The sequence below is a fragment of the Acomys minous genome (genome assembly GCF_964271855.1).
Source record: "Acomys minous genome assembly, chromosome: 6".
NCBI classification, from domain to species: Eukaryota; Metazoa; Chordata; class Mammalia; order Rodentia; family Muridae; genus Acomys; species Acomys minous.
The window spans coordinates 64,626,120-64,640,953 of NC_140487.1; the positions used below are offsets into that span (position 1 = coordinate 64,626,120).

Below are 14,834 nucleotides of genomic sequence, written 5' to 3' on the forward strand. Positions count from 1 at the left end.
TTAGAGGCGTGTACCACCACTCCCAGTATGATAATTTTTATGTACTTATTTATGTGTGGATTGGAGTTCTGCTTCCCATGAAAAAGGAAGTTCTTCTTTTAGACTTCTTCATACATATAGGAACACTACCATTAGCACATCAGCAAGTGCTCAATATTTTTGACTAGTTATAGCCATTAATTACCCATACTGGGTTTAGGTATATGTTATTTTTTATGATGGTTTTGTTTTGTATGTGGAAATCATATACTTTGAATGTCTTGTTTGAAAAACCATGTCATTTGAAAATCAAGTTTAAGACTTATTCATTAGGATATAGGAGGACCCATGGTCCCTGAGAGCTTCATAGTTATCCAACTGTCTCCATGTGGCTTTTTCTAATGAGCCAGTATCTTTGGCCAGATCTGAAAGAAAATATAATATTCTCTGTCATCATGTCTGTCTGTCTGTGGAGAAATTATCCTAAACCAGAAAAGACTAAGGATGTATGACAAAGAATGTAGTGTTATAGTGTATCCTGGAATGGGAAAATGGCACTGATAGGCAGATGGTAGAATGTGGACAAGTAGTATTGAATAGCTTCAGCTCCATGATTATAAGACGACAGTGCAGAATAACTGAGAAAATTTATTTGTTTTTTTTTTCAATCTTACTGTTACTGCATTAGCTGTGTTATTTATTAGTTTTTGTTCAGCAGCTTTCGTCCATCCTCTTACTGAAAAGACACACTACATATTAATTGTGCATCAGCTTTAAATCAATAATTGTCTCCCAATGTTATGTATGTGGTAAACACTTGGCCAGTGACTAAATGTGTTTCTGGTAGCATGCGTACACATGCTAGAGGATTCTATGACCTTCCTTTGCACACACACTCTGATTCATGCTAGTGCTTTCATTCTCCCCAAACATATGGCTAGAATCCCTCACGTCTTCCGCATATCCATCCTTAGTAATAATGAGTGTTGTTATTATAAAAGCAGTAATGCTAATTTAAAGTTTTCTAAGCTATTAGTACTCAAAGCCTTGTAACTATGTGTTCGGGGTCTTGGGCAACACTTGGCTCTCTTTTTAGCCACATGATAGTAAACAGCTATTTAAGTCTCAATTTTATTGCTTAAAAAATATGACAATTAATTTACCTCGTAACAGAGTCAAATGGTACCTCATGACCTCTAATACTCTCCAGTCTAATGCAGGAGAAAGGCAGGCAGCACACAGCATCTCAGGTCTATAGTAGATGTTGCACACTGCCTTAAAAGAACTGACTTCGATATTTGATAGATTTCCCTCCATCATTTGTGTGTAACTTATGTCTGTTTCATCCTTTCACTTGTCATTGAGGAAAAAAAAAATGCAATGACTGATATTCTTTGTAATGAGAATGTAGCTCACAGTGATAAGGCCTTCCTTGGCCTCTCTACTTAAGCAGAAATTGTTACCCCTCCTTTCCAGTCTATTGACTGAGTTGTCTTTATACTCTTCCATGTGCACAATGGCATCTGGCGTACTTTAGGGCATTTGGGGATATGTATATATACTTTAAATGGTAGAATGCAAGTTTAACATGAGCAGGTACACATGCATACCAGTCCCTGTTATATCTGTCACACCCAAACTATACCTGGAACATGTAGGAGCTCTATAAATATTTCTGAAATAAGGGAACATATTTAAATTTGGAGGAATCCTATTTAGTCAGCCTTGTTCTTAAAATGTTATTAAACATTATTCCCAGGTTTAATTTTAAAAGCCCATTCTGTTGCCACAGATCCTGTCCCATTACAACTGAAAATGCTTCTGTTTTAGAAATACACAGGGATATCCATGGGTCGCTAATATATTCACTATTATATTAGTCCACATATTTTGTTTTTATGTGCTAAGGTATTATATATGGTTCTGCATATATATATATATATATATATATATACATATATAGATATATATGATAAAACACAGTGATTGTTTTATCTGATGTTATTTGTATTAAAGATATTAGTATTAAAGATATGTGTTGTATAATTTAAAATATTAAGTTCTTACATTTTTTTTGTTCTGTAATGCGTAAGTTGTTACTTCTGGAACTTCCATCTCTTTTCTGCTTAGTTACTTGCCCGTGTCAAGAGAAAAAAATACACTGATTGTTTTATAAGGCATTGCCATTGTGAACTTAGTGATAATAAATATGTCTTGTAGAAGTGATAGAACGCCCTGTACTCCCAACACCAACTCTGTAACTAAGCCAGGGTTTGTAAGACAAGAGCTACAAGCCTCACCATCGTTTGGGGGCGTGGCAGCAGTTTTGGGCCTGTCTACCTCAAAGGGATGTTATGCGCTTAAACAGACTTTTTAAAATGAATTTCTAGAAAGGAATATGAAACGTATTCTGTATCTATCCACACATTATCAGCAATATATAAATATGTCTATATATACCACGCCTCACCCTTTTGTACAGAAACAGCATGGTTTTCTCTGCCGAGTGCCACAATAATTGGGACAAATGCTGTACATGGTGAGTGACAGACAAGGATTCAAGGAGAAGGTTCCTGGCCATCAGGTACTAGCAGATTGTTTCCTACATCATTTTGCAGAGGCTTTCCAAAGAGGCACGCACATCTGTTTCTCCCTCAGAGAGAACAGAAATCTGTTTTATAGTACTGTGAAACAAGAGAAAATAGATAAACCTACTGCTTTGAAGGGGTTTGGGAGACGTTGCTAGGGACATAAAAAGTGTCCTACCTTGGAGGCGGTGGCAGTGTAATTCATTGTCTCAAGAAGAGCAGTGTGTGTTTATAGGCCCCAGGACAAAGGTTATGTTTATCTGATCACTAGGAATCTCAGCTTGATGGCTCACTTGCCAGATGGAGTTTCCTATTAATGTATAGAGTGACATCTTTGGTGGTTGTGAAGATCCTCTGCAGAGGACATAGGGCCTTACATGGGAAAGAGTGCTTTATAGCATTATGAAGATTGAGAAACTAGAGCTGGAAAAAGAGGCTGCACCTTGAGGCCTTCCGCAGCATGAGTGCTCCTGCAATAGAAGGCACTAGCTGCTGCTTAGTAGGTAGAAGCCCCACCCCCTCTTTTGTTGTTTTTGTTTCTTTTGGGAAGACATTAAATTCAGTAGCACCTATATCAACAACTAAGATCAGACATCCACGATGACAATGTTACATATTCTTAAAAAAGGATTTTCTTACAGTGATTAAGTTATGACTGAAAATCCTGAAGTGATGTTTCTGAGGGTCACAAAGGTGCAGACACAGATCAGTGTATCCTCCGTGGTGTTTCATAGTGACCAGGAGGAGATCTGTATCTCTTTCCCTCTTCTACATATATTCTCTCTGTGTCATCTGATGAGCATTAGTGTATCAGAAAGTTCCTTCTAAGTAAGAGAAGATGGGCTCTGGTGTGGTCAGTTCCGCCCTTGGCTCTGGAGATACAAGAAGCAGGAAATGATTTCAGGCGCCCCTGGTGCTCTTGTTTGCTAAGAGCACTTCTACATAGCATTCATGTGCGGTTCCATAACAGCAAGTGCCATGTTCAAATCTACATGTGTGAAGTAGAAGCAAGAGCACTCCTGCGCGTGTCCTGACCTTCCCCTCTACACACTTGAGAATGCACATCTTTCCTAACGTAAGCTGCTGTACCCAGATACTCTGCAGTGCCTTAGGAAACAGCACTCTCCGAACGCAAATTACACTGATTACCTTCTTATCTGTTTCAGATGCCAAAATGGACCTGAATGTTTCTGATGTTTTAAAGCATGTATAGACATAAGAATATTTCAGAAGAAAATTATCATCGAGCACATATATTAGTCTAGGTTATAAATTCTCCATGATGCTCACATGAAGAATATTTAGCAAAATGGCAAATAGAATTGGGTGAATATCTTCCCTGTAAATCTAAGCATGTTGACATGATAAATATTGTATTCACACAGGTTAATATGTGTGCACACTTACTGCATTGCAAGAAGTACGCATTAAGTAATTAGTGTCACTGCAGTGCAGATAACATTTTGGTTTGACATTACAAAATGGTGCAACTCGTATCTAGAAATCCAAGTGCTAACACCGAGTGCAAAGTTTGCTGCCAAAACATTCTGTTCTTCTTAATGGTAGAAAGGGATTAATTAACATAAGCTATTTATATTCTACCATGCTGCAATATCAAATGTTTCTGCTACAGCAAGTCTGATAGCTACCCTTTATAAATTACACAGCAAAACTGGAGAGAATTTTATACTAGTAAGCATTGAGGAAATAATGCGTGAAAAAACATTGCAAATAGCCCATTTTTCCTTATCCAGAAGTGAAAATCAGGCATTTGAGGCATCATGTTAGAAAAGGATATGCAACTAAGTATTATTTTATGGCTGAGGCAAAACAAGAAATAGTGTGAGGTGAGAATGAGTGACCATCGTACAAGGTGGTCTTGTTGCTATTAAAAAGGATCTCATGTGCAGAAACGCTAATCTTCCGGGCCAGAATCAGCACACTTCCAAAATGGTTTGGCAAACTATATGCCATCTCTTTACCTGCACAGCTATGAAAATGAAGAAAGATAGCAAAGGTTTTATTTTCTGGAACCCGCAACTCATTTTCCACAGAAAGGGAAAGAGACTGTATACACTGAGAGTCCTTTCAGACATTTTTCTTGAGTAGAGCAGCATGCATGTTAGAGAATTTTTAGCCACTGTGGAAAATTCTCAGTATTTTTGTCTTAGGATTTCAAAAACAAGTTTTTCAATGTTTCATTTGCCTACCAGTAAGTAATTTAGCCTCAATGGGCATTATCTATATAACATCAATTGTAATAACCTTTCTAAGTCTACTCCCAGTCAATGAAAACTTAGGAATGTGTCATAAGTCCTATGGTTTCAATTTCATCTGAGTAACTACCATGAGAAAATGGCTATGATGTGAGTATTTCAAACCGTGAGTGATAGAGCTTCTTATTTCATCAGGGGTGTAATTCATGAGAATACTTTGGAATTCTTTTTACCTAGAAATACTTTCACATGCTGACATTGAGAGGTTTGGAGACTATAATTATCTCCAACAGGCTTTATAATATTCACGCTATTTATTCATACACACTCTTATTTTCTGCAAGTTTACTCACAAGCATATATATGATTGACTTTTCTCTCCATAAAACTTTTAATTTTCAACAGAGTTAAATTGAATAGGATTATGTGAAAATATATTTAAAGACTCATGAGAAGTTGTTTTATAGCTCTCTTTGCCACTCACTTCCAGATAGTGGAAATGTAAATCCATGCAGATTTGCTTCTGGAATTCATTAGAATTTTTACATTAAGGAGACAAAGTAATGCACTCCTGCATCTTTCAAAATATATTTGGTGTGTTTATACTGAAAACCATTGTATCTCTAGAGACCTCCTTGCTATTGCTTGAGAACCTATTGTCCACTCAGTCAAGGAAATAGGAGTGTGCAAGGACCCTCTGAGGAAAAACAGCATCATTACAACAACTGACTTTGATATGTTTGACTATAAGTTTGGGAACCTTTGCAGCATGAGTTTTCAAAAGCATTTGAACACTGTGGGAGGGAACTCCGTCATCAGGCTACACACTATCGAGTACTGAACCTAAAACTAAAGTGCGCCGTGTGTGTTTGCAAGCCGCATGAGCAGATGGAAAGGCCGTCAATCTATATCTGCACAGAGTGGGAAGAGTCAAGGCGAGTAGGAAAACTCATCCATTTCTACACAGTCTATGTAGAGTTCAAGGAAGGGCAAAGGTCACAGAAGTGATCAGAACCAATTTGTCAGATCTGCTTATTGAGAATCTGTGGTAAAGGATTTGCATCTCTGGGTAATGGTGCGGCACTAAAGAACACCACAAGATAATTTAAAAATTAAAAAAATCATTTTTCAGATTGGACTGAAAAAAATGTAATGACATTAAGTAGTGATTTAATTGCAAAGTTATTTGAAGTCTAAATTTGTTTTTTCCATCAAGGGTTTTAGGAAAGAATAGGGAACTTAGAGTAGGGAAAGAATTAGCATTAAAGGATACACTTGCTGCCCATGTTCGCTTTCCCCCTCGGGGTAGCCAGGCCTTTTGCACACTGAGCTGGGCGGGAGGGAGGGAAGCTTAGCTCAGATCAGGTGCATGCAGCCCAGGGTCTCAGCTGGTGGTGAGTGCTTGGGCAAAGAACACAGCCATGAACCATTTGGGAGAACTGTTTCATTGCGGGGGGGGGGGGGCAAAAGTGGTACTCTGGGGCAAGCTTTTTGTGGCCATATACCATTGTCCAGGTCGGGGTGTTGTATGATGTTTCATCTACACACTCAGGGGCTGTTAGGGGTGGCAGAACACACGTTATGAGGTCAAACAAGGAGCGAATCCTGACAGCTGTCAGGGTAGTAAATTCTTACTAGGGTTGATGGTCGGGGAGCCACCTTTATGGTGCCAGGTTGGGAGGAAGGAGGTAGCCAACTCCTGCTGTCCTCTTGTTTGAGGTATCTGAAGTTGCAGGTCCCTTGACCCTTCCTCTGTATCCCTGGGCCATTACAGTCCAACATTCCTTTAGTGTTGAATTGAATTTGTTGTTTGTTTTTGCCTTTCATCCTCAAAAATACTATTCAGATGATAAACCCCTGACATCTGGTAGTTGTTCTTGATTGAGAAAAGCAAACTGAATGCGCTCTAGTTCTGATTTGAGACTTTGCTGTCTGTTGGAGTAAATGCAGTTGTGTTTGTATTATCTAATGTGCTGTCACCCGTGCCACAGCGGAAGTCTGGTAGAATGGGTGATGGGATGATGTCTCCTCGCCCTGCTCTCTGCTCCCTGTCATCGGGAGATGCAGAGTACCCATCTGTGAACCAATGCCAGCTCCTCACAAAAACTGGGGCACTTACCCTTGTGCAGCGACCTGAACTGCGGGAAGTTCCCTACAAAATACCTGTCTGAAGAAGCTGACTTTTCACAGTAAGGTAGTGAAGAGGTCATACTTGGTAATTACTAATCACACCCTTTCCAAGAAAGGAGGTGAAAAGTAACGACCTAGAGAATGACAGTTGTGTGGGGTTTTCCAAGAACTAAAACCTATGTGGAATGTCAGTGTCGGGTGTGCGTTGAGGACTTTGTTTAAGGTGCAGCGCTGTAGAGCATTCTTTATCTGACAGGCTCTAGAAGGCCAAAACTTAAATTAGTGAGATCAAACTTGAGATGGTAGAAGTAACTATCTTTACTAAGTCGACAGTTGTTTAGCTTTTATAAAGATCATTGACTATGTAAAAGTGTCGATGCAGTCATCAAAGTTATGGGTTGGAGGACAGGATAAGAAGTATTTGGGAAAATTCATGAATTCTGAATGTATTTGAGGAGAAGCCACATTAGCTTGACATTGAAAGTATTGTTAGCCTGGGATGGTGGCACACCCTTATAATCCCAGAACTCTGAGAGCCAGACTCAGGCAGAGCTCTGTCAGTTTGAGACCAGCCTGTTCTACAAAGCAAGTCTTGAAAAACTGGGAAGGAAAGAAGGAAGAAAGGAAGGAAGGAAGGAAGTAGAGAGGGGAATGGGAGAGAAAGAGAGAGAGAGAGAGAGAGAGAGAGAGAGAGAGAGAGAGAGAGAGAGAGAGAATTGTTTATTTCATACCCTAACTGTGCCTTGCCCTGAGATGGGTGAAATACAATGAGATCCTTGTAGCACTGACACCTCAGGCTGCCAGTGCCTACACGTATCAGTGTAGCCTGTGCTGTGGCCATAAAAGCGGAAACCTTCACTTTCTCTAGCTTCTCATTTTGTTCGTATCAATCACTAGAATTATTTTATATGCTTACTAAAACATGTGTTTTGACTATTTTGTTTTTCTTTAATTTTTTTTTTTTTTTGCTTTTTATTTCTATGTAATGATCGCATATTCCTGGCTCTAATTAATTTGTTTGCTCTCTCTTGACCCCATTCTTTTGTCTGTGGCTATTTGCACTTCCATCTTCAAATTACAACATGCAATAGAATGAAGCAAATTTTTCTAAAGTTTATTAAAGATTCATCATTGTACAGTGTAGATCTTTGAAACTGAAGGGCTGGTAAGTGTGCCAAGTAAGCTGATTTTAACCCTTATTTCTGGTTTTATTAAGTTGACTATGCTAAGACTAGTTCTTCCTGTGTAGAGGCAGGGAAGGCATTTCTTGGTTTATATAGCAAAGTCTCTCTCTATTCTTGCAGTAACTATTTATAATATCCACTTTTACTTCCATAAACCTCTCACTTTGTACATTAAATTATATGATCACCCTATCAGGGAGAACCACAAGGAAACTGCCCATTTATGCATCCCCAGAATTCAATTTCTAGAAAGTAAATGTAATTAAAATACGCTGACAGCCACTGTTCTTACAGGAGATGATGCATGCTGTATCTAAGTCTTTTTGAGGTCAAAGAGAGAAAATCTTGTCATTTGGTTACAGAAAGGTTTTTACTGCTTTAATAGAAAAGTAAAGTAGCTTCTTTCCTTGGTGTTATGCACCCCTCAGCTAGCCTTGCCATGGCTCTGTTAAGACATTTAATGGAGAGCCCAGCTTTACACTTATTCTTCAAAACAAAATAGCTTCGATTACTATATGGCTTATAATCGTAGAAAAGATAACCTTACAAGAGAAAAAAAGTGAAAAGAATCTTCAAAAACATACTAGTAAATTTCATTCAGACCCTCAACTAAAGCCCAAAGAACTCATGTGACATACCTGCAGCCAGCTGGCTGGGAGGTGTAGATACTGTATTGGGTCAACTGATGTGACACAGGGTTTTGAGATAGATTTGTGCTAATTATAAGGACCGATGTAAAGCCAAAGATAATTTTTATTACCATCACATGTCTTGCTAACTACTAAGATCTTTGTAAATTATCTTGACCTGAGAGCAGGAGATATTTGTAAATCAATCAAGATTTATTTTTTTCATATTTACTATGTTAAAAAGGAGAGTGTAGTAGATGCTTGCTGCCACATTTATATGTGTGTTTATAAACATATAATTGTATGAAACAAACACACAAACTAATAAGAAACTGAAATTTGAGGACATAGAGAAATATTACTAGATGGTCTCTCTACTGCCCATTGCTATAGTCCTTATGTTTATGTGTTAGTGATGTTAATTTCTTAATTACCAACCCTTTTGTCAACAACACTGTGTAATTCATGGTAATTTCCATCTACTTCAAGTGCTCCTTCTGTTATACCTACATCTGGTTTCTTTGAACTCTCCTTTATCTTTTTACCTTGTTGACTCAGTTTTGTCCACCTGTACATCATAATTTAAGACTCCCGTTCATCCCTATTTTATCCATCTCCACTTGTGCCCTGGTCCCATTCTTCCTTCCCTCCAACACTTACATCTCTTGGCCATTCTCTTCTACTGCTGTTCTGTTCTTGCTTCACTCATCCATTTGTCCAGCATGGACTTGCTGGCTGCTTATGTGCCACACTAAGTACCAGAGGTAGGCAGACTCTGTCTTAGTGTTAAGTGTAGTCTACTTCTGGCAGACATCACTGGACATACTATGTCATTATACTGTTTAGCACTGCATTGTATCATGAGCAGTGTGGGAGTTATAGAAATATGAAGCAAAGTAAGTAAAGCCATGAAATAAATATCTTGGGATATTGAGCTCTAGCAAGAAAGAGCAGCAAGTGCAGAGTATTTGAAATAGGAGGGTGTGGTGTGTTTAAGCAGTAAGAGAGACAAAGAAAATGAGACTGGAGTTGAGAAGAAAAGGTGAAAGAGTCGGGAGGTAAGTTCACCGAAGTGGCCTGCAGGCATTTGTAAATCCTTCTGAAAATCTATGTAAATCTGTTAGGTAGATCTGAGCAGAAGAATGCCATGATAAACTTGGCATTTTAGCTAGAGTCTTTATTACTATATTAAGATAGACTGTGGACAATGCAGATAGAAGCAGGAACTATTAGAGGCTGTTGCAACTCATGCGAGATATAAAGGTGGCTCACATTCCCTCTCAAATGTTGGGGGCTTGGTGCTGGCTCTAATAAAGCTGTATGCAGTGATTTGAGAGGTTCTGAGCATGCTTTCGAAGGAAAGCCAGGAGAATCTATAGGGAAAATAAATGAAGAAATGCGAGGTAGACGTCTATCTTTATTCTGTGGGTTTGGGCGGGAGCAGTTGCTATGCAATGGACATAGAGATGTGGATAAGTAAGCAGCTGGATCCAGGAACCTGCAGTTAAGGGGAGAGATACCCAGGTGTGACCCTCAGACTGTAGTGGTTTTCTTTACTGCTCTTTGCTATTTTCTCATTCAGGTCTAGCAAATGGACACTAGAAGCTTTTTGAAAATGCTTTGGTTAATGTATCCTCTGGAGTCACTGCAGGCTGTTCTCAGAAGCACTTCCCACCTTTCAAGTCTCCTCCCGCTGCACTCGGTCTTGGCTGCTCATTTTGAGTGTGGTTGCCCCAGCTCCCCTGTGTAAAGCAGCTCCGGCTTGGTGGTTTTAGATACAGTTCTCTATCCCTTACCACTCACCACCTTTCACATCGCAGCTAAATCACTTCAAAATATGTGCACTGCATTTTGTCTTCCAATTCACTGTTGCCCCAATAAAGGAAGGAGCTTTTGTCTTCTTAATTGACATTCTTGGGTGCCTGGAATAAGTTCCTAACAAATGTTAGATGACCAATAAATATTTGTGTCTTTCCTGTTTGCCATTTGCTTATTAATGAAACTTATAAATTTACGAATTGTATATGTGAGGTAATAAAACTGACATGTTAATGTTTTTCAGATACCACTAAATATTATGCTGGAGAGTTCATTGTGCAAAACGGTTACTGTTAAGCATAAAGAACTGATTTTGGGTCAGCACTATCCATAGAGAAAGTAGGCCCAGTGGTGTAGTAACCCCAGCCCTGAGCAGGGCTGGGAGCTTGCAGAAAGAGATAGACACCCATGGCTCTTTGGCCAACCAGCCTCACCGAAATTTATGAATTACGAGTTCAGTGAGAGACCCTCACTCAAAACATAATGGAGAAGGGCTGGCAAGATTTTTCAGCAGTTTAAAGTACTTGCTCTTTCAAAAGACCCAGATTTCATTTTCAGTTCCCACATGGTGGCTCACAACCATCCACACTCCAGTCCCAGGGGAGCCACACCCTCTATGACCTCTGTGAGTGCCAGACATGCAGGAGAAACATTGATACATATAAAAAACATAAATCTTTTGAAAATTAAAAAGCATAAGGTGGAGAATGATTGAGAAAGACACCTGACATCTACTTCTGCCATCTATGTGCTTGTCTATATGCCCACACACGTATACATGTGTACACACACAGACACACACACACACACACACACACACACACACACACACACACACACACACACACACACACTTGGTAATTACAAATAAGCTGAAAGCCCTTGTCAAGCAGGGAACACAGTTGTCTAGGAATTCAATTATGTTAGCTCGACCAGCTTGTTACCTTTTTCTGCAGTTTTTTACCATTAGCTTTTCCCTGAGTTCTTGTACCTTTGGCTCCTCCCCTCAGTAAACACCTATGGACTACTCCATTGCATAAACTGTTATTGCCTATGGTTTATGAGCCTCAGAACCGAGGGACATACATACGTATCAAAGGTTCTCACAAAACATGAGTGGGTAGTATTAGAAGTGCATGGGGCTTTGGAGGCCAAAAATGAAGCTGTTCTCATGGACCACATACGGCCTGTTATAGGTTGACCTCCATGCCCCATTGGCACTGTCACAGAGAGATATGCATCTGACCTTGCAAATCTTATAAACCCAGGTCAGGGTGGCATCTGTCTCCGTCCATCTCAATATCGTGTTCCATTCACAGCTAGAAGAATAGAAGTAGTTCAAAGCTGACCCCCTGTACCCACCTGCAGCTTGGACAGATCCGCTGGTGTGTTTAATCAGCCTTGCTAAATGCTTCCTGTAGGGAAAATGAGTAGTGATGAGGAGCAATCTTGCTGCTGCTTCTGAAAATTTCAGCGACTGATTTACAGATATTACTTATTCATCGTGCTATCCCATTGTGGAAGATGGGAATTAAATTCTAGCCTTAAAGGTTATGGGATTCCCTCAAGGCCTAGAGTGTATTAGTGAAAAGTTGAGAACCTGAAAAAGATTCAAGAATCTGCATAGTGAATAATCTCCCATCAAGACTAGCTTCTCATGTTAATTTAGGCAAACGGTGGGAATATGACAGTGCATTTCTCTTCAGTTTAAAACAAACTGATTTTCGTTTTCCTGGGGTCATAAATAGTCCTGACTCAGCTGGACTGGAATGGGCTTCACAGTGAGAGCTGTAGTGCACAAGTAGAATGTTTTCTTAACTGATGCCAGCATAGAAGCTGACTCTGCCTATATGTATTACTTGCAGTGAGTTCACACTTTCCACAAAAGATGAACTCAAAGCTTCATTCCAAGTGGTACCTACTTCCTACTCTTTCTCTATGAATCAAATCTAACTGTTAGAGATGACTCGCCTCGCTCTCAAGCTACTCCTGGGTCCTGTAGATGTGTGGGTTGTCTGTCTTAAACTACTCAAGCTATAACATGAAGTATCTTAAACAAATATAAATATCCATTCTCCCAGCACTGACAAGGTCAGAAATGGGAAAAACCCACCCCAAATTTCTTCTTTGTAGTTTATATTTGGATGATTTGATAGCATTCCCTCTATTTTTATATCTTCACATAATGATGATGCATCTATTCTTTCAGTGACAACTCTCTCTCTCTCTCTCTCTCTCCCTCTCTCTCTCTCTCTCTCTCTCTCTCTCTCTCTCCCTCCCTCCCTCCCTCTCTCCTTCCATCCCTCATTCCTCTCTCATTTGTGTGTAAATATTTTTATTTAGTTATCAGAGCCTTGAGTAAATTATAGGTGTTAGTTACTAGAGCCTAAATACAGTAAATTAAATACGTAAATAAATTAATGAAATAAATGAAAAACACCCAGCAGCCTTTCAAGCTGATGTCATTTATAATTCTTCTCGGAATTGAACATGCTCTATTGGTGCTTATGCCATAGATTCTTTTGCTGAAATCCTGTCATCTTTATAGACTTAACGTTATCTAAGTTTTAATATATTTTAAAATATACAACCAACATACTCCCCTTTAAGTAGCTGCTATTATATAGCTTGATTATTACTGCAAGTTTTAAAATGAATGTAAAACTTGTACACAATATTATAATTAAATGTTTCCTTCCTTTCTGCTTCATGACCGGTCTGTGAGCTCTGACTTTATGGACGTGTTATAAGTCAGAGAGGCCATCTCCCTGGGAGGACCGTGTGAATGGATAGCTGAAGTGAGAACTGCTGATTTGCTAGATCAACAGGCAGACAGTAACAGCTAAACTTGCTCTTAAAGAAGTAGATCTTGACATCTATCTCTGCCACTTTCCAGCTCAGTGACTTGAATAAGCAACTTGTTTTCTCCTTTCGTCAGCAGATGTGATGCATGCTTTCCTTTTTGCTTATCAAATATTGCAGTAATTAAACCACTGTTTGGGTATTTGATACTGTTTCATGATTTTGCATTGTTCAAATATATGATTTTTTTCAAGAAAGAGTTTCTCTATGTAGTGTTGGCTGTCCTGGACTCTTTGTAGACCAGGCTGCCCTAGAACTCACAGAGATCTACCTGTCTCTCCCTCCCTGACTGCTGGGATTACAGGCATGCTGCACCACACCCACCCAAATAGATGACATCTATTTTTACTTCCCTTGCTCAGGTTGACGTGATCGTGACCTTGGGAGGCCTCGGTGGGCGTTTTGACCAGATCATGGCATCTGTGAATACCCTCTTCCAAGCCACTCACATCACTCCTTTGCCGATTATAATAATTCAAGAGGAATCTCTCATCTACCTCCTCCAACCGGTGAGTAAACAGTAAGCCTCACCAGGACTCTGTTCACAGAGCCAGCATCTCTGTAGAAGGAGCGTCCTCGGCCTGTCTCAAGCCTTTCAGCAAGGCTCACGTGCTTGTGTTGCTTTGTTTTATCTACTGTACAAAGGTAGTGAAAACTCAGAATCTGTGGGTTCATTCTTTTTTTTTTTTTTTTTTTTTTTTTCCTTTGGTTTTTTTTTTTTTTTTCAGACAGAGAGAAAGAAAATCTTGTAACTTTTAATTAAATTGCCTAAGAGTTAAATTTAGCACTTTTGCATTTTGAGCAGCTGAGTGTGAATGACACTCAAGAAAAGCCTCAACAGGGAAACACAGGCTTTGCAAATATTTCAGATGGGATCCTCGTGTATTTGGAGTGTTGTCATTATAATTGGAAACTGGATTGGATTTTGTTCAGCACTTAAAAGGAAATCTTTAGCTTTTACTTTAAATAAGTTGCTTGCTTATTAATTTTACTCCCTCGAGTAATTTTCTAAAGATGATGTCACTCATTTCCAATGGTAAGCATCAAGAAGCTTTCTGACAGTTCAATGCACAGAATAGAATTCTTATTATAGAACCAAACTTTATAAGGTTGCATGGGGGACTGCAGGTTACCTTACTCTGCATGAGCATTTTTAAGGATGGTGGACCACTCCTTTCTGCCTCTCATTGCATTGTGGCATTCATAACGTTGCATCTGACTCATCTGTTGCATGCTCCCCATACCACGCCAGCATCAAAAACTGTTCTCTGGCTAAGGTGTCAGATCTCCTATATGCTCACCTTTGTTCATCACGTTCTGCTTTGTTTGGCTGGCTTGGTTTGGGGTGTTGGCTCTTTTCATAGCCTGGCTTTGTTCTTCCCTCAAAGTATGAGTGAAGAAAACAGACTTCAGATTTCTAGTTCCTTT

General features: G+C 39.4%; 1 protein-coding gene across 5 annotated transcripts in view; it reads left to right on the forward strand.

The window, feature by feature from the left end:
* Window positions 1–14,834, forward strand: part of TPK1 (thiamin pyrophosphokinase 1) — a 321,490-nt gene that overhangs the window by 175,981 nt on the left and 130,675 nt on the right. For all 5 annotated transcript variants that reach the window (XM_084785003.1, XM_084785004.1, XM_084785001.1 and 2 more), the window contains one exon: window positions 13,769–13,915. In XM_084785003.1, the coding sequence (XP_084641129.1) occupies window positions 13,769–13,915 (147 nt within the window). The remainder of the gene's footprint in view (window positions 1–13,768; window positions 13,916–14,834) is intronic.